The 27,104-nt window shown below is 35.9% G+C and overlaps 1 protein-coding gene across 3 annotated transcripts in view; it reads left to right on the top strand.

Moving 5' to 3' along the window:
• Positions 1-736: 736 nt before the first annotated feature.
• Xrn2 (5'-3' exoribonuclease 2) overlaps positions 737-27,104 on the top strand; it is a 74,248-nt gene continuing 47,880 nt past the window's right edge. Inside the window, exons 1-13 of one of the 3 annotated variants that reach the window (XM_076851454.1) lie at positions 737-910; positions 19,019-19,146; positions 19,230-19,341; positions 21,199-21,310; positions 22,224-22,282; positions 22,359-22,448; positions 23,273-23,345; positions 23,578-23,628; positions 24,241-24,398; positions 25,565-25,639; positions 25,721-25,854; positions 25,960-26,017; positions 26,102-26,209. In XM_076851454.1, the coding sequence (XP_076707569.1) occupies positions 836-910; positions 19,019-19,146; positions 19,230-19,341; positions 21,199-21,310; positions 22,224-22,282; positions 22,359-22,448; positions 23,273-23,345; positions 23,578-23,628; positions 24,241-24,398; positions 25,565-25,639; positions 25,721-25,854; positions 25,960-26,017; positions 26,102-26,209 (1,233 nt within the window). In that variant the 5' untranslated portion in view covers positions 737-835. Of the gene's footprint in view, positions 911-1,226; positions 1,280-19,018; positions 19,147-19,229; positions 19,342-21,198; positions 21,311-22,223; positions 22,283-22,358; positions 22,449-23,272; positions 23,346-23,577; positions 23,629-24,240; positions 24,399-25,564; positions 25,640-25,720; positions 25,855-25,959; positions 26,018-26,101; positions 26,210-27,104 lie in introns of those variants that run through there. The other 2 variants (XM_076851456.1, XM_076851455.1) reach the window with 2 other exon arrangements.

Genomic DNA, 27,104 nt, shown 5'->3' with positions numbered 1-27,104 from the left:
TGACTTTCTAATACATGTTACACAGGATGCTAATGGTATCCTGAGAAGGCTCAAATGATGATTAAATGGGACAATCCCTTAGTCAACGCCTTAGTACATTCTAAGGGCTCAATAAACACTAGAGAGTGATATTAGCAATTTCTTTATATACATAAGTGTAGCTGGAAAGCTGTATTGGATACTGTATCCTGGCTAGATTCTATTTATGAAGACCAGTCATAATTATTGTGAAGTTCTTTAAAATGCTCCTTTCTATAGTCCGGAGATGTACTGTGGGCACAAAGCCAAAGAAACCACGAAATGGAAATGAGAGTTTAAATGCTTTGATTCAACTCTAGATTGAGACGAATTAAAAAAGAGGATAAAAATAAGGCATGCTTTTACAAAGAAGACCAAAGTGCAAGGAAGAGGTCCTGCGGAGGCCTGCAGAGCGCGGGGATGCCGTCCCAGCGGAACCCAAGTTAGGGGAAGTGAGATCCCCGTGGAGCCACGGCAAAGGCATTACCAAGAAACCCCGCGATTCAGAGGAGCTAGACCTCGCGTTCCCGGGCAGCGAACACCAAGAACAAGCTCGAGAAGCGAAGCTAGCCGCAGTCTTCACACCACCTCGTCCGCCACCGAATCCGGCCTCCCAAAACCGCCATTAACAAGAGAGCCTGTCAGCTCCTTCACCTATCTGAGTCCCCTTCCCGGCTTCCTCGGCGCGGCGCAGTGACGTCACTTCCCGTCCCGGCGCGCACGTGGGAGGAAGTGCCGGTGCCCGCGGCTGCCGCTCCTGTCTCTCTGGTTACGCTGGTCCGCTGGCCCAGCCGCTGACTCCAGGTGCGCTGCTGCTATGGGAGTCCCAGCGTTCTTCCGCTGGCTCAGCCGCAAGTACCCTTCCATCATTGTCAACTGCGTGGAAGAGAAGGTGAGCAGGCGCCAAGCGGCCGCCGCGGTGGAACCCGAAGACTTGGTTTCTCTAGGCCGCGGCCCGCGGGTCCAGCCGCCTGGCCGGGAGCAGCCCTCCGGAGCTCGTGCCACCCTGCCAGCTCCGCGGGCAGCCGCTGTCTGACGCGCGGTTGGTCGCGGGCTCAGGGATTCGGGATCCCTGGGAACAGCCCGAGAGGGGCGGGGGCGGAGCTGGGTCAGAACTCGCGGGAGGGCCGCTCCTCCCCTGACCGCTTTTCCCGGCACCGGAAGGCTCCGCCCACGGCTTTGTTTCCTCCCGGGACCGCGCATTTTGGGTCTCTGTGGAGGCTCTACAGGCTCAAAAGCTGTTGAGCTACGCTTGCCATTGGTAAGGGTTGCGCGGATGCCGATTCTTGCTTTTAACAACCTTTAAAGTAATTCTGTCAGTGATCTTCTTGTTATTTACTATCCGAGAGAGGCCATTTGTTTCTGTTGTTAAATCTTAGGCGAAAAGAAGCATGTGAGAAAGGTCTAGGAGGAGACAGAGGTCTTATAAGTGCCGCTTTCTCGGTGTGTGTCTGCTACTGGACAGCTTGCTTGTTGACATTTTCAAGATTCTTAGATGCACTCGAACAACACTTTTTTTGTTGTTAGTTTGTTAATATGTCGGTAGATTCTGGGCCTTTCTTGAGTTCTGTGTTTAGCGATTCTGTGCGAGTTCGATTTTGTACTCTTATTTAGAATTTATGGACTGGGAAGGTTCAGGGTCACGGTTGTCTCCTCCCGTTCCTGGTTTTTGAAGTCAGCACCTGCCTGTTGCTGTGAATTTCTTTTCCTTATATTGCTGAGATGTTGATTTTTACTTTCTTAGCTTCTAACCCGGTAGAAACTAAAAGCCTTGTTTTGGTGACATTCCCATATTTCTTGTGTTTGTTTCCCCTCCCTACCCCCAAAAGAAACTGCTAAACTAAATGCTTTTCCCTTTGTAAAACTTTTATCAGACTTTACATTCCCGTGGGCTAAAACAACAACAACAAAACAGTTCCTTGTTCTGTTTCCCATCCTGTCCTCTCCCGAGGCAGACATGTAACTATCTCAGTTTGTTTATACTTAATTTTTCAGTTTTAGCTATTTCTAATTAGTTCTGGCCAAGGGTAGGAGAGGATTTAGTTACTTATTCAGCCCCCCTTCCCATCCTCCTAATGTAGTAAAGCACTATCTTTATTTCTTTTGTTGGCAAACTTTGTAACTTCAGGTAATACATCTTAAAAACAAAAAGTCCATCGCCTGTGTAAAGTATCCTTTGAATTATTGGTTTCTAAGATTAGTATTTCAAGTTTGTCAGCAGCACTTTTTCATTTTTGACTTTAGCTATAAAAATTTGTTTCTAAAAGCTGAGAGATCTGATTGTATCATTGATTGTTGTCACTGCAGATTCACGTTGTGTACTGTGATTCTGTTTTTATGCTCCTTTTGTCTTTTTAATAGTGCTGCCTTTTTTTCCACTTTACATCTTTTTCACCCAAAAGTTCTTTTGTTTTTTGCTTTCACTCAAATCCTTGTTTTGGAAAAGAAGTTTGGAGTTTTATTTCTGTTGTTTTCACATTAGTTTTTCTATAGGCTTGCTGGAAAGCTGCTTCCTGAAATTTTCAGTGGAAGGTACTGTTTTCTAGATTATCTCTCTTTGTTGGATTAAATCCTTCCTTGGTTTTTATTCTCAATTGATTCTTAGGAAAAGCTGTGTTGTAGGATGTGATTTTTCTGTCAATGTAGTGCCCCACATATCTCCATTCTATCCCATACATGTGAATGATCATAAGCTGGGTATAGAGTTCAAGTTTGGGAACTAGTTTTCCTCAAAACTTTAAAAGCATTATTCTTTTGTCACTCAGTATTGCTGATAACAAGTTCAATGTTAAAGTGATTTTTATTTATTTAACCAACGCTTATGTAGCATTTACCATATACCAGGTACTATTCTGAGCACTTTCTAAATATTAACTTGTTAGATCCTTGTAATAACTACATGGCTACTGCTACTACCTATAACAAGGGTAAGAAAATGGAAATAGAAGGGATGAGTAACATATTTAAGATCACTCAACTAATAGATGTCAGAGCCAGTGTGTGAAAACCAGGAAGGCCATGTTCTTAATTTTTGTGCACTTCAGCTTTCATTCTCTTTTGATCAGTTTTTCTTTCTGAATTTTATATGATTTGAGTTTTTTTGGCCGGGGTTGTGGTGGTGGTAGTGGGCCGGGGGTACTGGGGATTGAAACCAGGGATGCTCTACTATTAAGCTACATCCCTGCTCTTTTTTTTTTTTTTTTTTTTGAGACAGTGTCCAAGTCACCTAGGATCTTGCTAAATTGCTGAAGTTGGCCTTGAACTTTTGATGTCTTGCCTCAGCCCCCAAATTGCTGGGATTACAGACCTGCTGCACTGCACCCTGCCACTTTATTTATTTATTTATTTTATATGGCATCTCTCTGTTGTCCAGGTTGGCCTTAAACTAAAGGGTTCAAGCAATTCTCCTGCCTCAGCCTCCCAAGTAGTTGGGACTGTAGGCATTCACTACCGCACCTGCCATTTTCTGAATTTTAAACTTTCATGATTATGTACCTAGGTACAGATTTCATTTAAAATTTAAATTCATTTTGATCAGTACTTGGAAAAATCTTTGAGTCTGGAGTCTTGTGTTCTTCAGTTTTAGGGAATGTTCTTTGATTATTTCTAGACCTTTAATGTCCCTTACCAAACTCTGAATATTGGTCCTCCTAATCAGATTTTTCCTCTTCTGTTTCTCCTATAGCTCTCCCCTTTCCTCCTTTTGCAGCTTTATTGAAGTATAATTGACATAAAATAAATACATATTAAAGTGTACATACAATTTAGTATAATGTATGTATACATGAAATCATAACCACAATCAAGACAGCAAACATCGTCTCTAAAACATTCCTTCTGTTCCTCTGTGATTCCTCTCTACCCTCCTTGTGGCCCATTTTTTGTCAATCATTGATTTGTTTTCTGACCTTACACAGATAAGTTTTCATTTTCTAAAATTTTGTATAAGTGGTATATAGCATATACTCTTTTTTACCTGGTTTACTCAGTTTCATGTAGCATTAAGTATTTTGAGATTTGCTCATGTTGTTACATGTATCAGTAGTTCGTTTCTTTTTATTTTTGGATAGTATTCTAGGCTGTGAATATACTACATTTTGATTATTTATTTTTCGATTGATGAGCATTTATTGTTTCCAGTTTGTCTATATTTATAGGCAAATATCTATTTGTGAATATTTGCATACAAGTGTTTGTGTAGACATGTGCTTTTGTTTCCTTAGGGGAGGAAAAACAAAGAGTGAAATAATTGAGTTGTATGGTAGATACATGATTATTTAAAAACCTACCAGACTCTTTTTCCAAATTGGTTATGCCATTTTACTTTGACATGAACAGCACATGGAAGTTCCAGTTGCTTTACTTCCTTGCCAACACTGGGTGTAACAGTTGCTGTTTCTAGTTTTAGATATTCCAGTATGGTGTTAGTTTATTGTGGTTTTATTTTATTTATTTATTTTTATGTGGTGCTGAGGATTGAACCCAGGTCCTCGCATGTGCTAGGTGAGTATTCTACTGCTAAGCCACAATCCCAGCCCTTATTGTGGTTTTAAACTTGCATTTCCCCAATGACAGGGGATACTGAGCATCATTTCAGGTAATTTTGTCTTCTCTCTTTTTTGTCCCATTTTCAGTTTGACTAGACTGTTTCTCAAATAACTAGTTTTTGTTTTGTCGATTTTTCTTTATTTTTTTCCTGTTTTTTTTATTTCTTTGATTTCTGGTGTTATTTTTATTTCCTTGTTATATTCACTTTGGATTTAGTTTGGTTTTCAAGCTGAGGTCATTGATTTCAGACTTTACTTCTCTTTCTGTGAAGTGTTATAAATTACCTTCTAGATGTTGTTTAAACTATGTGCCACAATTATGGGCACGTTTCCATTTCATTGTGTATATATACCTAAGAGTAGATTTCCTGGGTCATGTGGAAAGTCTGTGTTCAATCATCTGAAGAACTTTCAGACTATTTTTCAAAGTGGTTGCACCATTTTACATTTATTCCTTCCAACAGTATATAAGGGTTCCAATTTTTCCACATTCTTGGTGTGCAGCAAGTACTATGGTGTGCAGCAAGTACTATGTAGTGGTTACCAGCTTACTTGAGTCTGGTGAAGTAGAACATCCTATATAATAAGTCACATGAAGCAGATTTATTATTTACAGACAGGCATTAAGGTACAAGAGAGGCTTAAATTTTGATGTTGATTCATTGTGGGATGATTCCCCAAGACTCAGGAAAACTGCCTAGGGCAAATGAAATCTCAGCTGCCCTACATTCAATGCAGCTGAGGGACCACCTAAAGGCAGACAACCTGGGTTATTTACCTCTGGGGTGATGTGACTCAACTGTGCAAAAAAACTTTGGCATCTGGCTTCTGGCGGAAAGGAGGAACAAAGCCCAGACTGTCCCTGTCAGTTCTCACTATCTCAAGATGTTCCATTCCCTGGGAGGGACAAGAAAAACCTTGGCAGTTTCAGCCAGTTCTTTCCTGTTTTAGGATATTGCATTCCCAGTACATACATTCTGCAGTTACTTTGAAACCTCATGAGCAAGAAAAAGTGGGGGCAGAGCAGGTGGTTGGGGAGTGGAATATATTGGTCTAAGGCCACCAGAGAACTGTCATGCTCTTGCAGACACTTGTTAACTGACATTTTGATTCTAGTCTTCCTAGTAGGTGTGTGAAATGATATGTTGTAGTTTGACTTACAATTCCCTGATGACTAATGATACGGAACATCTTTTTATATGCTTATTCCATTTGTTTCTTTTTCTTTTCTTTCTTTTGAGGAATGAACTGGGTGAGAGAGAATATTTGTTTCCTTCTGTATGTAAAACCCTTTCTGGATATATGATTTGCAGTGTTTTCTCCCCTTCTGTGAGTTGGCTTTATTATTTTTTCTTCTTTTTTAGGATTATATTAACTATTCTCTTTCCCTTGCAATTCTATTTGAATTTTAAAATGAGTTTGTCAGTTTCTATAGAAAAGTCAGGGAGATTCTGATAAGGAGTTCATTAAATTTGTAAATCAGTTTGGGGAGTATTGCGATCTTAATGTAGAGTCTTGTGTTCATGAATGTAGGATATTTTCCTTTTATTTAGAACTTCTTTGATTTAATTCAACAATGTTTTGTACTTTCTAGAATATAGGATTTGCATTTTTTGTTAAAATTTTTCCTCCTTTCTTTGAATACTATTGTGAATAGAATTTTTTTGAATGTTCACTGCAAATTTATAGAAATTCAGTTGATTTTTATATATTGATCTTATTTCCTACAACCTTGTTGAATTCAAATTGGTTCTGAAAGTTTCCTAGTGGACTTTAGGATTTTCCGTAGACAAAAATCATATCATCTGCAAGTATATTTTTATTTCCTTTCCAACATGGATGCCTTTTATTTCTTTTTCTTGCCCATTTACCTTACTAGAATGTGGACTAGGAGTAGCAAGACCAGGCATCCTTGTCTTGTTCCAGGTCTTAAAAATAAAGCATCCAGATTACCATTAAGTATGATGTTAACTGAGGGTTTTGGGTTAGATGGATGCCCTTTCTATTGAGGAGCTTCACATACATTGCTGAGTGTTTTTCTTTTCAATCATGAAAAAGTATTAGATTTTATCAAATACTTTTTTCTACGTGTATTGAGATGTTTATGTCATTTTTTTCCTTATATTTTACTAGTGTGCTGTATTGCATTAATTTCATTTTGGATATTAAACCAACTTTGTATACCTGGGATAAATCCCACTTGGTCTTGGTGTATAATTCTTTTATATATTGCTGTCTTTGAATTGCTAGTATTTTGTCAAGGATTTTTGTATTCATAGTCATAGAAGATATGTCTATAATTCTTTCTTATCTACTTTTGTTATGCCTTTTTCTGGTTTTGTATCAGGGTAATAGAAGCCTTAAAATGATTTAGAAAGACAGGTGTGATGGTGCATGCCTATAATTCCAGCAGCTCTGTAGGCTGAGGCAGGAGGATCACAAGTTCAAAGCCAGCTTCAGTAACTTAAGGAGGCCCTAAGCAACTTAGTGAGACTCTGTCTCCAAATATAAAAAGGACTGGGGATGTGGCTCAGTGATAAAGTACCCCTGGGTTCAATCTCCGGTACCAAAAAAAAAAAAAAGAGAGAGAGAGTTCAGAAGTGTTGAAAGAGTTTGTGAAGAATTGGTATGAATTTATTCCTATGCATGTTTGTTAAAATTCAGAACCATCTGGGCCTGGATTTTATCTAATTTTTGGATGTATGATTATTTATAATAATTTTTTAAATAATTCTTTTTGTTTCTGGAAGGTTGGCACTAATGTACTCAGTTCTGTGTCTGATTCTAGTAATGTGAATTTTTGCTTTCTTCTTGGTCAGACTCACTAAAGATTTGTTAGTTTTATTCTTTTTTAAATTTTTTCCAGATCTGTACTTTTATTTTAATTTTTAAAAAATTTATTTATTTATTCTAATTTGTTATGCATGGCAGTAGAATGCATTTCAATTCATAGTACACGTATAGAGCACAATTTTTCATTTCTCTGGTTATACACAAAGTAGAATCACACCATTCCGTATCTTCATACACGTACTTAGGGTAATGATGTTCATCTCATTTTACCATCTTTTCTACCCCCATCCCCTCCCTCCCCTTTGCCCTAAAAAGTTCCTCCATTTCTCCCATGCTTCCCCTGCCACCCCCTTATGGATCAGCATCCAAATATCAGAGAAAACATTAGACCTTTGGGTTTTTGGGGGGATTGGCTTACTTCACTTAGCATTATATGCTCCAACTCTGTCCATTTACCTGCAAATGCCATGATTTTATTCTTTTTCAATGCTGAGTGATGTCCCATTGTGTATATATACCACAATTTCCTTTTTAGATTTTAATTAGGTATATATGACAGTAGAGTGCATTATAATTCATATTACACATATAGAGCACAATTTTTTATTTCTCTGATTGTACATGATGTAGCATTGCACCATATTTGCAGTCATACATATACCTAGGGTAATGATGTCCATCTCATTCCACCATCTTTCCTCCATCCATGTCCCCTCCTGACCCTTCCCTTTGCCCAATCCAAGTCCCCCCCCCACCCCCATTATGGATCAGCATCCATTTATAAGAGAAACATCTGTCCTTTGGTTTTTGTGGATTGGCTTACTTTGCTTAGCATGATATTCTCCAACTCCATTTACCTGCAAATGCCGTGATTTATTCTCTTTTAATGCTGAGTAATATTCCATTGTGTATTTATATCACAGTTTCTTTATCTGTTCATCCATTGGAGGGCATCTAGATTAGTTCCACAGTTTATCAATTGTGAATTGTGCTACTGTAAACATTGATGTTTCTGTGTCACTATAGTATACTGTTTTTAAGTCCTTTGGGTATAAATTGAGGAGTGAGATAGCTGGATCAAATGGTGGTTCCATTCCAAGTTTTCCAAGGAATCTCCATATTGCTTTCCATATTGGTTGTACCAATTTGCAGTTCCACCAGCAATGTATGAGTGCCTTTTCCCCCACATCCTCACCAACACTTATTGTTGTTTGTATTCTTAATAGCTGCCATTCTGACTGGAGTAAGATAAAATCATAGAGTAGTTTTGATTTGCATTTCTCTAATTGCTAGAGATATTTAACATTTTTTCATATATTTGTTGATTGATTATATAATCTTCTGAGAAGTGTCTGTTCAGTTTCTTTGCCCATTTATTGATTGGGTTATTTGTTTTTTTGGTGGTAAGTTTTTTGAGCTGGAAGGTTGGCAATTTTGTCAAGGATTTTTGTCTTCATATTCAGAGAAGATATGGTCTCTGATATGTAGAATCTATGTATTATATCCTAGAGATTAGTGCTCTATCTGATGTGAGTATGGTAAAAATTTACTCCCATTCTGTGTGCTCTCTCTTCACTTCACTGATTGTTTCTTTTTCTGAGAAGAAGCTTTTCAGTTTGAATCCATCCATTTATTGATTCTTGATTTTATTTTTTTCACTTTAGGAGTCTTGTTAAGGAAGTTGAGATCTAATCTGACATGATGAAGATTTGGGCCTACTTTTTCTTCTATTAGGCTCAGGATCTCTGGTCTTAATTCCTAGGTCCTTGATCCACTTTGAGTTGAGTTTTGTGCATGGTGAGAGATGGGGGTTTAATTTCATTTTTTTGCATGTGGATTTTCAGTTTTCCCAGCACCATTTGTTGAAGAGGCTATCTTTTCTCCAAAGTATGTTTTTAGTGCCTTTGTCTAATATAAGATAATTGTAATTTTGTGGATTAGTCTGTGTGTCCTCTATTCTGTACTATTGGTCTACCAGTCTGTTTTGGTGCCAGTACCATGCTGTTTTTGTTACTATTGCTTTGTAGTATAGTTTAAGGTCTGGTATAGTGTTGCTACCTGCTTCACTCTTCTTGCCGAGGATTGCTTTGGGTATTCTGGGTCTCTTTATTTTTTCAGATGAATTTCATGGATGCTTTTTCTATTTCTGTGAGGAATGCCACTGCGATTTTGATTGGAATTGCATTAAATCTGTATATTGCTTTTGATTTTGACAATATTAGTTCTGCCTATCTAGGAACAAGGGAGATCTTTCCATCTTTTAAGGTCTTTTTAAATTTTTTTCTTTAGCATTCTGTATTTCTCATTGTAGAGGTCTTTAACCTCTTTCATTGATTCCCAAGTATTTTATTTATTTATTTATTTTTGAGGTTATTGTAAATGGGGTAGTTTTCCAAGTTTCTCTTTCAGAGGATTTGTCACTGATATACAGAAATGCCTTTGATTTGTGGGTGTTGATTTTATATCCTGCTACTTTGCTGAATTCATTTATTAGTTATAGAAATTTTCTGGTGGAATAAGGATCCTCTAGAATCATGTCATCAGCAAATAGTGATGGTTTGAGTTCTTTTTTTCCTATGTGTATCCCTTTAATTTCTTTCATCTGTCTGATTGTTCTGACTAGAGTTTGAAGAACTATGTTAAACAGAGTGGTGAAAGAGGGCATCTCTGTCTTGAAGTTTTATTCTTTTTAAAGAACTAGTTTTTGGTTCACTGATATTCTCTTTTTAAAAATTGTTTTATTAATTACTTCTCTAATCTTGATTTTATTTGTTCTGTTTCATTTAGGTTTAGTTTATTCCTTTTATTCCTTATTTGATATCTTAAAATAGAAGGGTTAGGACATTGATTTGAGGGTTTTGTTTTGTTTTGGTGGTACTAGGAATTGAAGCTGGGGGGTACTCTATCACTGAGCCTTCAGCCCTTTTTTTTAACCTCTTTCTTTTTATTTTAAGACGGGGTCTTTCTAATTTACTCAGGCTGGACAAAGTTCAGATCTTTTTGCCTCAGCTTCCTGAGTTGTTGCAATTACAGGCATATGCCATTGCTTCTGGCTGAGATAGTTCTTAATTTAGGCCTTTCAGCTATAAATTTCCCTTTGGAATTTAGATTTATCCCATAAGGGTTGGTATATGTGTCTTCATTTTCACTGATCTCAAAGTAATTTTTTATTTCCCTTTTGATTTCTTTTTTGACCTGTTGGCTATTTAGGAGTATGTTATTTAACTTCCACATATTTGTGAATTTATCAGATTTCCTTCTGTTGATTTTCTTAATTTAATTTAATTGTGGTTGGAGAATATAATTTCTTATTTTTACGCTTTTAAATTGAGAGACTGTCTCGTGCACTTGAATGTACATTGTTCTGTAGGTAGATGTCTGTTAGGTCTAGTTTTTGATGTTGTTCAAGTCATTTGTTTCCATATTGATTTTCTGTATCATTGTACTACCCATATCCATAGTGGATTATTGTCTTCAGCTGTTATTTATTGAATTGTCACATTCATTTATTTTTTTATTTCATGTTTTGGTTCACTGTTATTAGGTACAGAAATATTTCTGTTGTTATCTTTTTCATGATGGGATGTCTTTTTATCATTATAATATTTCCTTCATGATCTCTAGTAACAGTTTTGTTTTAAAGTTTATTTTATCTGATCTCAGTATAGCCATTTCAGAATTCTCTTGGTTGCTCTTTGCATAATTAACTTTTCCCATCCATTTACTTCTTTCTTACTTTCTTTTTTTTTTTTCTGTGTGTGTGTGTGTGTGTGTGTGTGTGTGTGTGTGTGGTGCTGGGGATTAAACCCAGGCCCTTGTGCATGAGAAGCAAGCACTCTACCAACTGAGCTATATCCCCATCCCCCATCCATTTACTTTTACTTTCTGTTTTTGAATTTCAAGAGTATGGTCTGTAGAAAATATGTGGTTGGGTCATTTTTTAAAATCCATTTTGATTTTATGCCATTTTGTTGGATTATTTATTCATTCACACAGTGTCATTACTGATATAGTTGGTTTTACATCTGCCATATTGCTTTTTGTTTTCTCTATCTTAGTCATTTTTCTTTTATTCTTCCTACTTACTTTTGCATTGAGGGGATGAATATTTTCTGATGTAGCTTTCTCATTTCAGTAGTGATTTTCTTCATAATTTTTTGAGTGTTTTTTAGTCATTGCTGTAGAATTACCATATATACTTACTAGAATCAGCTTCAGATTTATATTTGCTTAAATCCAGCAATTTATAGAACTTTTACTGCTTCATAGATTGATTCCACTCCCTCTTTTGGTATTGTTGTTATATGTTATATATAATAAGATTACAAGCCAGCAAATACATTGTTGAGAGTTTACCCTCTAGAGTTATTTCCTTACCCATTGCAATTTTACTTCCTTCCACCTCCTTTTGTACTGTTATTGGCGAACACATTACACATAGATTACATTTTATTAGTAAACCTAACAATATATTGCATAATATTTTATATAGTTTCTTTTTAGTTCAGAGAAGTAAAGAGGAAAAAATGTGTAAAATTACTAGAGTTCTTTGAATTTGAATTATAATATGGGTCACTTCCTTTCAGCCTGAAGAATTTCCTTTAGGATTTCTTGGAAGTTGAGTCTGTTGGCAACATATTTTCTCTCTCTCATATGAAAAGTATTTTTATTTCACTTTCAGTTTTGAATAATAGCTTTCCTAAGTTTTTTTTAAATTTATTTTTTAGTTGTATCTGGACGCAATACCTTGATTTTTATTTACTTATTTTTATGTGGTGCTGAGGATCAAACCCAGAGCCTTGCATGTTCTAGGCAAGTGCTCTACCACTGAGCCACAACCCCAGCCCCTAAGTTTCTAGATTAACGGTTTTTGTTTCTTTTTTCTTGCTTCATTCGTTCAACTACTTTCTGGCCTCCCCCACCCCCATCCTTGCCCCAAGTCAGTTATTTATTTATTTGTTTATTTATTATTTATTTTGGTGCCAGGGATTGAACCCAGGAGCACTTAACCACTGAGCCACATCCCCAGCCCTTTTTTGTATTTTATTTAGAGATAGGGTCTCCCTGAGTTGCTTAAGGCCTTGCTAAGTTGCTGAGGCTGGCTTTGAACTCACAATCCTCCTGCCTCGGTCTCCTGAGTTGCTGGGAAGCTATTAATCTTTTGGGGATTCTCTTGTAAGTGACTCTTCATTTGCTCCTTTGCTCTCTCAGTACTTTCTCCTTGTATTTTAGTTTCAGCATTTTTACTGTTCTGTGTCTGTGGGTCTCATTCTGTTTATCTTACTTGGAGTTCATAGAGCTTCCTGGATTATAGTGATTTTCTTTTAATAAATTTGGGGGGTTTTCAGCTGTTATTTCTTGGAGTGTTTTCCCCCTTACTCCTTTCTCTTTCTCCTTTACTGGTGCACTGAATTGTGTTCTGTATTTCTTTTCAGCTCTGTTTATTTTTCTTCATTCTTTTTCCTCTGTTTTTTTTTTTTTACTTGCATAATTCTTTTGTCGGAGGGTACTAGGGATCGAACTTGGGGCGTGGGCACTTGACCATTGAGCTACATCCCCATCCGTATTTTGTATTTCATTTAGAGACAGTTCTCATTTAGTTGATAAGTACCTCGCTAATCTGCTGAGGCTGGCTTTGAACTTATCCTCTTGCCTCAGCCTCCTGAGTTGCTGGGATCACAGGGTTGTGCCACCGCACCCAGCTTCAGTTACTTTTTAACTCTTTCCATTTGGTTCTTTTTGTATATAATTTTAAAATCTGTTGACATTCTCTATTAAATATGAATTTTCGTCATACCTTTGTTTTTGTCTTCAGTCATCTTTAGTTCTGTATCTAACTAAATGGCTTACAGGTAATACTGGCCAATTTAAAATATCAATTAAGATCTGCTCATGCTCACAGGCAGCTGCTCTTGCTTTTTTTCCCAGTGTATGATTCATACTTTCTTGGTTTTAGCATGCCTGATTATTTTTGTTTGCGAACTGAACATTTCTGTTGGGTATTGGGCTCCCTTCAAATCCTTCTAGGGCTTTTATTTGTTTATTGACTGGCTGGATTATTTTAGTGAACTTGTTTCTCCCTATTATGCCTTTGGTTTTGCTTCTTATGGCAGTGTGATTTTTGGTATGCCTACAGTCACCCTTGGGTAACAGTGGCACAGGTAGTGCTTCCTTTTGTTCTGGTCATACCCTATTATTGCTCTGATATTTTCAACAGAAATTTCTCTACAAACTCGTGAAGTTGGTTTATGGCTTGGGATTAGTTTCTGAGGTCAGTGTTTAGTGTTTTTTGCTAAATCCTGGAGGGCTCCTTCCAGTTCTCTTATTCTCCAATTTTCTTCTGTAAACTAGCTGGCCTGTGATCTTGGTTATTTTTCCAGGAGACTCATGGATCTCCTCCCAATTACTTTTTACAGCTTTCACCATTCTTGAGAGTTCCTTTAAGTTTAACTTTGCTGTGCTTTTCTGCAATTGAGATAATTTCAGTATTTTCATAGGTTTTCTTGATTAGATCACTGTTTTCCCTTAGGAGCATTTCCCAAAGTTTTGAATGTTTTTGTTTTTAAAATAATTTTCACCAGTTTCACTGGGAGCAGGTAAGTGGACCTGCTCCCTCTCATGTTGCAAGTTGACCCCTCCCATGTTTCAATATCTGGAGAGAAAGGATCATTTTTACACATTTTACATATTTTGTGTTCTCCATAGTACTAGTGTTAGTCCTTGGCACACATAATATTGAATCTAGTGAAATTATGTTAATCAGTTTAGCATAGTGGTCAAGATAACAGGTTCTAAGGTCAAACTACTGAATTAAAATCCTAGTTCCTCAATCCAATAGCAATGTTAACTTAGGAAAAGCCACTTAACTGTAAGCATAAGCATTTGTAAGTGGAATACTTCAGATCTCACAGGATTGTTGTGAGCATAAAATAGAATAATCTATGAGTAAAGGCCTTTTTAGAACAGGGCTTGTCACATTTTAAGTGCTCTATAAATGTTAGTGATAATTATTAGTCTTTCTTCACTAACACTGTATAATAATGAAGCTCTAACACAAAACTTTAAAAAATAGTAATCACAGGTATTGAAATGCCCTATTTGGCAATTAAATTAAAATGTATAGTGTAGGACTGAAGATAAAGTTTAGTGGGGAGAGTGCTTGCCTAGCATGTGTGAGGCTATGTTCCTAGTACAGCAAAACAAAATTAAACACATGCACACACACACATAAATTTTTAGTCTTGTTTTCTAAGACAAAATAATAAAATTTGAGACTTTCATTAGCCGTTTGTATATTTCTCCTCAAATACAATCTACATCTTATTTCTTTCCTATAGTTTCTAGCTGCTTTAAAGGAAATTTAAAATGAGTCATAGAGTTTGGCATGTGACTCTCATCAGTGGGACACACTCATTACTCTGGAGCCTTAAACATGATTCATGATTTTTCTGATGTTGTTAAATTCCATGTAGGCCTAAACAAAAATGCATCTATTCAGCTGTTACTGGCAATAGTTTCTGTTTATTAAGTTAATTGTAACAGTAAGTTTATGAAATTGATTTTAGTGGTTTACTTCAAAAACTGTGAAATGTATTTTTATACAGTAGTCCTCCTTATTTGCAATTTTCCTTTCCAAGATTTCAGTTACCTGCTCTCAGCTCTGGTTCTAAAATGTTAATGAAAATTTCTGGAAATAAACTTCATAATTTGTATATTGTGTGGTATTCTTAGTAGTGTGATGAAATCTTGCACAGTTCCTGCACCATCCAATCTGGAATGTGAGTCATCCTTTGTCTAGTGTGTTTACTCTGTACATGCTACCTGCCTATTGGTCACTCAGTAGTTATATCAGTTATCTCATTGATATGTTATGGCAGCATTATTGCAGTTTTTTTAAATTGCTTGTTTCTTGAATTGTTTATTAAACATTTTGGAAGCAAAATTGACCACAGGTAACTGAAACTTAGAAAAGTGAAACTGAATGGTGGGGGGCTGCTGTGTAAGAATACATCCCACATTGCACTGCCACTGTTCAGGTAACCCCTTAGTTTACTTAATAATGGACCCAGAGTACAAGAATGGTGATGCAAGCAATTTTGACATGCCAGAGAATAACTAACTATCAAATGCTGTTTTTAACCCAAGATGAAAGTTCTCAATAAGGAAAGAAAAAAAATGGGTTCTGAAGTTATTTGGATCTATAATAATGAAACACAGTATAGTGTTCAGTACTATCCACACTTTCAGGCATCCATTGGAGAGCTTAGAACATACTCCCTGTACATAAGGGGGGAAATTACTGTACAGACATCATTATTTATGTATATGTATTATCTTTCTGTAAATACCTTCTTCATTTTAATTTCTTGGAATGTTTGTGCATAGATACATTGATATTTGAACTTTTGGTTTAGGACACATGTGTCTTTTCCTTGAAGTAGAGGAGGAGTCAGCTTTTTCCTAAGGCAGAGCTACCTTGACTCCCAGCCATTCTGGATAGGGATGCTCCCTGTTTCTTCATGGAATTGTTTGTCAGTCAGGCATTGCCCTTCCTTCTGACCCAAGCTTCCATATTCTCTGGGAATGCATGTCTCAAGTTGTCTTAGACAGTGGGACATGATGGGAAGGAGAGGAGAGGGCAGGGGTTGACCCTCCCAACTGGTTCTATTCTGATGGGTCTTCCAGAAGCTGTCCCTTGAGCTCCCTCTCTGGGCCTGGATCCCTCTTGTTTTCTCCCACCATCAGCAGCATCTCTCCTCTACCATGTTGTAGGTATTGTACTCTGTCTTCAGTCAGGTTGCTAATTTCCCATATTTCAGGCATCTCTTGTGCTTTCTTGTCCACAGAAGGTCTTGCCTCAGGTTTTCCATCATAGGTCTGCAATTACTTTGTTCAACTTTTCATATGGTCTTGGGTAAAAAAACTGCAGTGTGTTCTCGGTGTGTCATCTGAAGGCCCCAAAAGATAATGAAAAGTTATTATGTGAAATTAATTGGTTTTAAGATTCAGAGTGACTCTTATTTTAGATGCCCTTTGATTAAGGATCTCTTTTTAACCCTACGGGAAACATGCTGATACTGTTTTTGACAAAGTTTTTGAGGAGTCTGTTCCTTTGTTGACATCAAAATCTCTTGAAAAAGGAGTTCCAAATTTATGTATATGTGTTGAATGTGTTTGTAGTCCTCTTGAGGGGAAAATATATTCAGTTTTCTTATTGAGCTGCTTTTCTCAAGATTGGCATCCTTACATGCCACTTTCCCAATACAGTGTTTTTTTCTGGGTAGTGGAGATAGAAATTCTTGTGCAGCTACATTCAGTATTCATTGAAGAGCTATAATACCTAGTGCTGTGTAAGCACTAGGGTAGGAATTAGCCTGCCAGTGACCTGTTTTGTGACTAAAGTTTTATTGGAACACAGCCACACATTCATATATATCTTGTTTTGGCTACTTTCACAATACAAAAGCAGAGATTAGAGTTTGCATCTGAGATCATATGGCCCAGAATAAAATGCTTACTTTGTGAGGCTCAAAAGATGAGTATTGGTTTTCCTGAGTGTGGTAGATGCTTGTTACAGGAGAAAGGAAGATGTGAACTATGAGGTGTAGGGTTTAGACAGAGAGGTAGATAGCCTCTTGACTGAACAGAACTTGGTTGTTTGGTGTTTTATTTATTTATTTATTTTTGCATAGGCTGCCAAGAATTGTCTTCCTGTCCATATCCTTTCTTCTGATTATAATACAAATTGAGGTTCCATCTCATGTCCTTTCTCCTTCTCAAAGAGATATCACTCTCCTGAAATTCATTTTTTAAACTTCATTTGCTTTTCTCTGTATTCATCCCTGAATAGTATCTAATATTATTTTGTGTAAATGGTATACAGTATGTAGTCTCCTGTGACTTGCTTTTTTGGCTCAACAGTATATTTATGACCATTCATTCTTTTTTTTAGAATATCACTTTTGTCTGGCAATCCAGTATATGAACATATTAGCTTATTATTTTTGATGTCTTTATTTATTTGTTTATGTTTGATATCAAGGATTGAACCCAGGGGTGCATAACTACTTCTTTATTTTTATTTTGAGACAGGGTCTTGCTAAATTCCTAAGGGCCTTAATAAGTTGCTGAGGCTGGCTTTTAAGTTAGGCTCTTCCTGCCGCAGCCTCCTGAATTGCTGGAATTAGGCGTGCACCACCATACCCAGTCCTATTATTCTCTTTTGATAGGCTTTTCCTCCCCTAATTAAGCTGACTTTTGTTTTTTTATTCTTCTAAAAATAGCTTTATTAAGATTTAATATATGTATCATGAAATGCACTTGATAGAGTAGTACAGTTATCTAATTATAAACACTTTGATCACAACTAAAGCAATGTTGTGTTTGTGTTTCTTTCACCCTAACCTTGAAACAGCATGAATCTACATTCTGTCTATAGATTTGTCTATTCGGTCATATAATTAGGATCAATACAATATGTAGTCTTTTGTGATTGGTTTCTTTGATTTCACATAATGTTTTGAGGTTTATCTATAATGTAGCCTGTACAAGAAGGACTTTTAAATTGTTTACAGTATTTTTTTGCTAGATTGCTTTGTATGTGTTTAAAGAACTGTTATTTTTTGAACGACTTTCTATTAATAACAGTAAAAACTGGATCTCATGTTCTTAATCTTTTGTTGGAACTCTGGTAGGAAAATACAAAGATAATACCATTTATAAAAATACAGTTGAACAGTGGGTAGGCCTTACCTTTTGAAGAAATCACAGTGTAGTTAGGTTAGAATAAAAGGTTAATTGTACAACTATTGTGCTTACAGAGAGTAAGCACAATTCTAAGGAAATCTTGGAGAAGAAATGTAGTTAATTTCTTCACAGATAGTGTACAGGTGTTATAAAGTAAGTGACATTTGATCTGAGTCTAGACCTTGGAAAATTAATAAGATTTCAGGAAGTGAGTGCTGGTAAAGAGGAAGAAGCCTTTCGGAAAGGAGATATGTTACGAAAGGGCATTGAGAGATGGAAGAGCATTTCCTAGGAACTTTTTGAGAGACCAGGTGTACCTCAACATTATGGCAGTAGGACAGGAGACTAGATCAGGCTCATTGGTTAGCTCCTGCTTTGGGAATCATTGGAAAATTAGACAAGATTAAGACAGGGAAATTTATGTTTTAAAAGGAGGACTCTGATAGTATAGCAGGTGGGCTGGAAATGAGAATCTCCTGGGGAGGCAATCCATAGGAAGGTTGTTGTGACCTTTTAGGTAGGATATGATAACCTAATGTTCCTGGTAGTAGGAATAAAAGAAGATGAAATGGAAAGGCATTTTTTAGGTAAAATTGACAGGACTTATTAATGTGGGTGAAATTAATTCTAAGATGAATCCCTTGATCTCTCACTTAGAACAATTTGAGTGATTTGAGAATTTTGATTAAAATCTCCCACATTTGTCAAAATTAACTTGTGTTATAAGCCCTGTACTTTCAATGGATGAGTTTTCTGCTTCAGTTTGTCTTAAGGAATAAAATAAGACAATATCTTATAATTTATTACTTGAAGTGTTTTATTTCCAGTTCAGAAATGAAACAGGTTCATATTGAGTCTAGGATCTGTCATTTTTAGACCTGAACAAACTACTATTAATTATCACTTCCTCATAGCCAAAAGAATGCAATGGTGTCAAGATTCCAGTTGATGCCAGTAAACCTAATCCAAATGATGTGGAGTTTGATAATCTGTATTTGGATATGAATGGAATCATCCATCCCTGTACTCATCCTGAAGACAAGTACGTAATTCATTTTTGTCACTGGTATCACGAGTCACAAAGGAAGTGCTACATTATATTACATTGTTTGCTTATCATTATAGACCAGCACCAAAAAATGAAGATGAGATGATGGTTGCAATTTTTGAGTACATTGACAGACTTTTCAATATTGTAAGACCAAGACGACTTCTCTACATGGCAATAGATGGAGTGGTGAGTGCTAAAATAATTAATTTAGAAGCCTCCTTTTATTTTTGTTGTGTTCCCAGTGTGTAAAATGAAAGTCAGCTAAACAGTGAAACATGTTGATAGAGCCTATTGCTTTAGTCATTCATTCAGGCATTTTTTAGTACTTATTTTGTGCCAGGTACTGTGACATTCTGGGGATATTGGTGAATGCCCTTCTTTTTGAAGGACTTTCCATTAAAAGGAAGGAGACATAGATCCATGAGTGAGTTTAGTTACAGGTACTCAATAATACATGTAAGGTGTTGAGGAAGCCAGGGCTGCTATAGAAATTAGGAGATAGAGAAGACGACTTTTATCCCATTTCTTTAAGGATGAAGAATATTGGAGATTGGTAGCCATTGTGTTGGAATGAGTGGGAGTTGTGGAAAGGAGGGATGACCTTCCAGATTCTTAAATGTGCTGCTGGGTTAACACACTTTCCATGCCTTTGACTACACTGATACGTTTGGATAACTACAAGTAATTTGGATTGAAAAGGGAAGTAGAGCAATAATTAAAGACAGCCTCACATGCCACTCTCAGGAATTTGGACAGTGAGCAGTAATCTCAGTAATTTAAGAGCAGAGTATCTTACTGACTTATGGTAATTATACCAAGTAGGTTAGGTTATAAATGACCACTAAATTATACATTAAGATATAAGAAAATTAGGGTAAATCATAACCCTAAGTTTATTAGCTATAGGCAACTAAATTTTGTTTTAGATTTAGTACATCCTGGTGATTAATAGAATGATTTTGAAAATCCAGAGAACTTGACTCCAAGAAAATTAACATTACTATGGATCTTTTTACTCAGTGAAAACTCTTAGTTTCTTTTTATCTTGCAGTTATAATGGAGTAAGGAGAAAAAAGAACAGGAATACATCTTGTTAAGAGCATATTCTAATTCATATTCAGCTAGACTTCTTGAAGAAAGTCTTTAATTTTACTCCAGTATGCTCTTGCTAAGTCAAGTATAAAATATGTGCATATTTATGTGTATGTAAATATGTGCATGTATACATGCATTTTTTTGTTGAAGTGTGCATTTAGATCATAGAACTTGTTATATGAGAGGACTTTATTAGGTAGTCTCATTTTACAGAAAGAACTTTTTAAAGGAATATTATAAAACTTAGATGTTGTCAAAATATTACAGAGTTCTTCCAACTTCAAAACTCATCTCAGTAACTTCAAAAAACTTAACAGTACATTTTACTTCACTTAGGCTTGTTCTGTGATTTAAGTTACATTTGGTTAGAATGATTTAAAAGTACTTTGGGTTATAACATTGCTCCCTTTCTAATTGTCTTGCTGTATAGAAAAGGAAGATAGTAATTATGAACCTTAATGTGGGAAATACAAAATAGAAGTACATTGAGGTCCTGCAGGTCAGAAAAAAGTTCTCTATTGCTTTATGAGACATTGTGAATCTGATTTGGAGATTGTCTTTCCTTTTAAGTCTTGTACATAAGAAAGGTCTCCCTGACCCTGGACCTGTAGTAAGTACTCTCTTAATTCTGTCTAGGTCTTGTCTACCTTGAAGCACCCTAACCCAGGAGAATTAGCATTAGGCTGTGACCCTTTGCAATATGAACTATGTGGTTTTATAGAATGTTTGTTCATTTGTCGATCACTCACTCATCTGATAAACCTCTGCTTTGAGATTCTTGGTCCAAATTTAAGTTTTCAGGATCTGCTCTCTTATCATGAAAAGATTATTAGACTTGCTACTTACCTTCCATTTTAGTGTGCTCTTTTTATAATAATGATTGATTGAAAATAATATACAGATCTACTTGTGAACAGTATTATGTGAATATGAAATGAATGTTTTCAGGCACCACGTGCTAAAATGAACCAGCAGCGTTCAAGGAGGTTCAGAGCATCAAAAGAAGGAATGGAAGCAGCAGTTGAGAAGCAGCGAGTCAGGGAAGAAATATTGGCCAAAGGTAGAAAATTTATATTTTGATGTTGGACTTTTTACTGGTATTCCACAAAGCTTTGAAATTCCTGGTGGGTACAGAGATAGATGCTGACTAAGTGTCAATGAGGAAGACGGTCAGAGGCAGTTGATGCTAATTGGTTCTCTCCTAACCTGCCGGCCTGGGGTGAGGTGAGGAATGGTTGGTGATTTTAGCAGGGTGATTTGTTTGGTGTCTGCTATATAAGACAATGATAACAGATCAGGAAAACCACAATTTATTTACTCAAGACAATTATACTTTACAGTTGGAAAAAAGATGTCATAGGCCTGCAGTTATAATACATTTTACGTTAATTTTTTGGAAGTGTGCAAATATAGTTACCTTAACCACAGCTTGTAATTAAGACTTAAAAACCTGTTTATATTCATGATAGAATGTTTTTCGTTTTAAAGATGTTTTCTTTCTTGAAGATGCTATAGGATATATTATTTCTTAAGAAGCAGCTAATCAGAGATACAGAGGAAAAAATTGGATTTTCATATCCTGTTAGCTCATAATTTTATTTCTTACATAAAGCTCTGATAAACTCAAATTTTTAGTTTTATTTTTCTATATCATCTTAAGAACTGTTATCAAAATTAAAACCCTAATCAGGGGTGGGGGTGTGTGTGTGTATAAGAGCTTCATAATTTTTATGTTTTAAGTAACAATATAGTATATCTTATATAGCATATGTTGTTCTACAGTTTTTTGAAAAGCTTAATTTAAATTTCAGGGGAGGAATCTTATTTTCTTCCCCCTAAGAGGAAAATTTTCCTTAGATAACAATGATTCTTTTTCTTTTGTATTTGAACTTTTTCTTGTTGTTCTGCCTTAATATTGATTAATTTATTTCACTTTTTTATGGGGAAAACAAAACATTGCCTCTTTTCTCTAGGTGGCTTTCTTCCTCCGGAAGAAGTAAAAGAAAGATTTGACAGCAACTGTATTACACCAGTAAGTAGTATTATATTTTGCTAGCTATTGCTAACTCTTAAATGATAGGTTAATTTATTTCTTTCTATCATTTTAGGGAACTGAGTTCATGGACAATCTTGCTAAATGCCTTCGCTATTACATAGCTGATCGTTTAAATAATGACCCAGGGTGGAAAAATTTGACAGTAAGTTTCACATTTTGGTACTTCAAAAAGATGAGAGTGATCATTGAGATTGCACTTTGATATGACTGATATTATTTATACTTTTTCCCTCCATAAAATGCCCATTGACTATCAGGGAAAAGAAGCATCCAAGGTTATTGGAAATGGGGTGCCTTGCATGGTCAGGTTTTAGATAGCTGAATTTTCTCTCAGTGCCAATTTTGTTCCCTTACTATCACTGTGGAGCCATAAAAAGGGTTTCATAATTTTTTTTAAAGTGTGTGTGTGTGTGTGTGTGTGTGTATAACATGTATGTGTATAAAAATATCGTTTTTAAGTAGAAATTTCAGTAATTAGATACTAAAATATAGCCAAAATAAGTTGTGGAGTTGCCTTTTAAAAAATGACTGTTCTCATAAGTAAAACGTAAATGAACTTTTTTTCCCTGTAAATGAACTTTTATGTAATTTTAGGTTCATAAATGTGTTTTCCTTGAATTAGAAATGGTGAGCTGTATGTAATTGGTATCTTTTATTGATCATTCTTGGGGTTTGTAAGGTTTGGTGCTTTATCCTCTAATAGTAGTGAAAATAATAAGAACTTGCAAACTTATCAGTTTTCCTAAGGCTGCGTTTTACCTAGACATTTCAGTCTTTTCCATTCCATATAGTAAGTTAATTAAGTAATATATGCACATAATATATGGTGTTTAATAATATGCACCTTATTCAGAAAATTTTCCAACTAGAATTACTGTCTTAATGTAATCATCTCAGTTTTTCTTAGTTCTGATTTTGTTGGTGGTAGAAAACAGAATGACCTATTAAAAACTTCCTTTTTTATAGGTTATTTTATCTGATGCTAGTGCTCCTGGTGAAGGAGAACATAAAATCATGGATTACATTAGACGACAAAGAGGTAAAACTCACTTATAAATATTTGTATATTCTATGAAGAAAAGATGGGCCAGGCTGCGGTGGGAGAGCATTTGCATATTGGGTGCAAGGTTCTGGGTTCAATCCCTAACATAGCCAAAAAAAAAAGGAACAGAAAAAGAAAAAAAGCTATTGACTATAAAATATTTGGCAAGATGTTAATATTTTGTGGTTTGTAATATGTTTACATAAATATATGTTTCTCTTCTCTTTAGCCCAGCCTAACCATGACCCAAACACACATCATTGTTTATGTGGAGCTGATGGTAAGTTTTTTCTTGGATTAAATTATAGCAATTGATAAGTTGGTGTGTAGTAATGGCTTATTTAAGATTGTTGAAAATGCTTGCTTGTTTTAAAATTCAGAAGAACAATTGAGTTGCTGTTTAGTCTGTGATCAGTGATCACCTGTCATTCTTTTCCTTTGGTACTAGTGATTAAACCCAGTGTTTCACAAATGCTAGGCAAACTCTGCCACAGAGTTATATCCTCAGTCGTTTCTAAAATTTTATTTTAGGACAGGGTCTCACTAAGTTGCCCAGTGGAACTTGTCATCATTCTGTCCATCCTCCCGAGTAGCTAGGATTATAGGTGTATACCAACATGTGCAGCTTCAACCTTTTGGTATTGTTAGCTACACATACCTCTATAATGAAAAATTCTCCAAGAATTTAATTCATAGTGGTAGTCTGTGTTGTAAGTCCACATGTCTGGAGGCCCTGTTGACTGGTAACTGCTAGAAAGTTGCAGACTTTTGGCTTTGTTGACTATTTGTACTGATTAGAGATTTTCCTTATGTTGGTATCTTGTAATATTTCAGTTATAAGAATGTTCTCAGTGTTCACTGTTCAATACTTTTTTTTCTCATTAATTGAAAGCTGATCTCATTATGCTTGGCCTTGCTACACATGAACCCAACTTTACCATCATTAGAGAAGAATTCAAACCAAACAAACCCAAACCATGTGGTCTTTGTAATCAGTTTGGACATGAGGTCAAGGATTGTGAAGGTTTGCCAAGAGAAAAGAAGGGAAAGGTAAGAACTTTGATATGGTAGTTTCCTCATTTAAAATTTTTTTTTTTTTTTGGTAAAAATACATAATACAGAATAGACCATTTTAAGCCTATTTAAGTGTAATATTAAATAGCATTAAATGCATGCAAACTGCCTCATTTTTAAAATGCTATTCCTCGCTGAAATGTATCTTTTAAAGCCTTTTATTTTATTTATTTTTGCTACTAGGGATTGAACCCAGGGGTGCTTAACTACTGAGCCAAATCCCCAGTCCTTTTTATTTCTTATTTTAAGAAGGGTCTTGCTAAATTGCTGAGGCTGACCTTGAACTTGAAATCCTCCTGCCTTAGCCTTTTGAACCACTGGGATGTATGCCACTGTGCCTGGCCACACTTTTAAACACTTAAACCCACATTCAAAAGCATGCACACACTCATTTTCTAATATACCCTATATCTAAGTGATGTAAGTTCTAATAGATAATAAGATACATTACATGTACTTTGTAGAAGTTTCTTGTTTCAAATGATTACTCCTTTTAAAAGTAACTATAAATTAAATATATTAAACTTCTTGATATTTCTAAATTATTCACAGTTTCTGTGTATTTTAGGTTCACTTGCTTATAGCCAGTTCTCTTTAATTGGATTTCTGTTTAAGAATATGGCATGGGGGAAAAAGTGAATAAAGGCAGATAAGAAATATATACAGTATTTTTTCAGAGATGCATAGAATAAAGGTGGCATATGTGTATCTAGGCACACATTTCACAGAGAAAGGAGTAGAGGTGTTTACATCAGAGTATTAATATTGTTTGGGTATAGATTAGGGATCGGTAAACTACAGTTATCCAGATTTGGTCCAGGAGCTAAGAATGGTTTTTACAGTTTTAAAGGGTTGTAAAACTATAATAAAACATGAAAGAGTACATAGCAGAGATTGTATGAGTCCCTCACCCCCAAGCTAGAATATTTACGCTCTAGTTCTTTACAGAAAATAGTTGCTGACCTCTGGTGTAGGTGAGATTGTTTATGGGTAATTTTTATTTTTAAATAATTGGTGAAAAAAATTTGTACCTGTCATATTAAAATGATCTTGCTTTCAAAAAGCCTTAAAATTTCCTTGGCTGGGAAAAAAAATGCAGAATTTGGATTAAACTTTTTTATTCTCTGCTCCCATTCTTATAGCACGATGAGCTTGCAGATAGTCTTCCATGTGCTGAAGGAGAGTTCATCTTCCTGCGGCTGAATGTTCTTCGTGAGGTTTGTATCAGTAGTCATTGAAACTGGAGTTCCTAAAACCTTTTGATAGCTTTAATGGCAGCCGTTGCTTTTTGGTTATAGTATTTGGAAAGGGAACTTACCATGGCCAGCCTACCATTCACATTTGATGTGGAGAGGAGCATTGATGATTGGGTCTTTATGTGCTTCTTTGTGGGAAACGACTTCCTTCCTCATTTGCCATCCTTAGAGATTAGGTAAGTGTTTTTTTTGTGTTTTTAAATCCCAAACCACTGTTTTAGTCTTCTTAACTTTACATAGCCTGCTGGTCCTAATGCATAATGTTTGTCTCCTGGTGGCAGGGAAGGTGCAATTGACCGTTTGGTTAACATATACAAAAACGTGGTACACAAAACTGGGGTAAGTTTCACTCTTGAATAATTTCAAATAGAAGTATTTGCTTTTTTAAGAAGATCATTTTTACATGTATTTTATCACTTACAGGGTTACCTTACAGAAAGTGGTTATGTCAATCTGCAGAGAGTACAGATGATCATGTTAGCAGTTGGTGAAGTTGAGGATAGCATTTTTAAAAAGAGAAAGGATGATGAGGTAAAGTGTTTCTATTGTGGTAGCTAAAATTGCTCCTGTATCTAATAGGCTGTGATAATCCTGTTATTGTACTTTTAACATTTTTTAGCACGTTGTTATATTATTATAGTGCAACAACCCTAATGTAATCATAAGCTGTCAGTGCTTTGATTATGTAATAAAGGCTGTGATGCTTGCTATGTGGAACTATGTATTGCACATCATTTGAGTAAAATATTGATTTTTTTTTCTCTCCTCATAATCTTAATTAGGATATGAATCCAAATGCCTCTCTAAACAGTAAAACATGGAATTAGGAGTCCAAGCCTTGAATAATGCTGGTGTTGAGCAAGTGACTGCCATGTTTTATAGGGTAGGGAGTACTTATGCTCTCTAAGACAGGTCAAGACCTAATAACTTGTATTCTAGGAATAGAATGTAGGGATCTGTCTGGGTTAGATTGTATCAGCTAGGGCAGAGGGCTAGAAGAATTTTAGAATCTGTGGAGGGATACAGCTCTTAAGTAAAAAATTTAAACATAAAGGAAGGAAAAAAAATAACAAAGCAGTTGAAATTGTATATAGGATGGGTAAATGCTTAGGGAGTTAGGGGTTTGCTTGTGCCACTCATTGAGATAGTGAGCACTAGGGGTCCAGGGACAAAGCGGGGATTGAATTTCATTTTTGAGATATTTGCTTTTGAGGGGCTACAGATTTCTGAGAGGAAAAATGTATTGAAAAGAGATTTGAGAACTCTTAGTTCATGGGAGGAACTTGAGTCTTTAGTAGGAAATTTCTTGGGAGCTTGTATGAAGTGAAAGTGCCTCCAACAAAAGTCTCAAGAAGCATGGACATTTAAGGAGAAAGGAGTCAGTTCTTGAGAGATGGTAGGAAATCCAGAGGAGAAGCCATTGGTG

The sequence above is a fragment of the Callospermophilus lateralis genome, chromosome 3, assembly GCF_048772815.1.
Source record: "Callospermophilus lateralis isolate mCalLat2 chromosome 3, mCalLat2.hap1, whole genome shotgun sequence".
In the NCBI taxonomy this organism is placed as follows: Eukaryota; Metazoa; Chordata; class Mammalia; order Rodentia; family Sciuridae; genus Callospermophilus; species Callospermophilus lateralis.
This window is presented reverse-complemented; position numbering and strand designations above follow the sequence as displayed.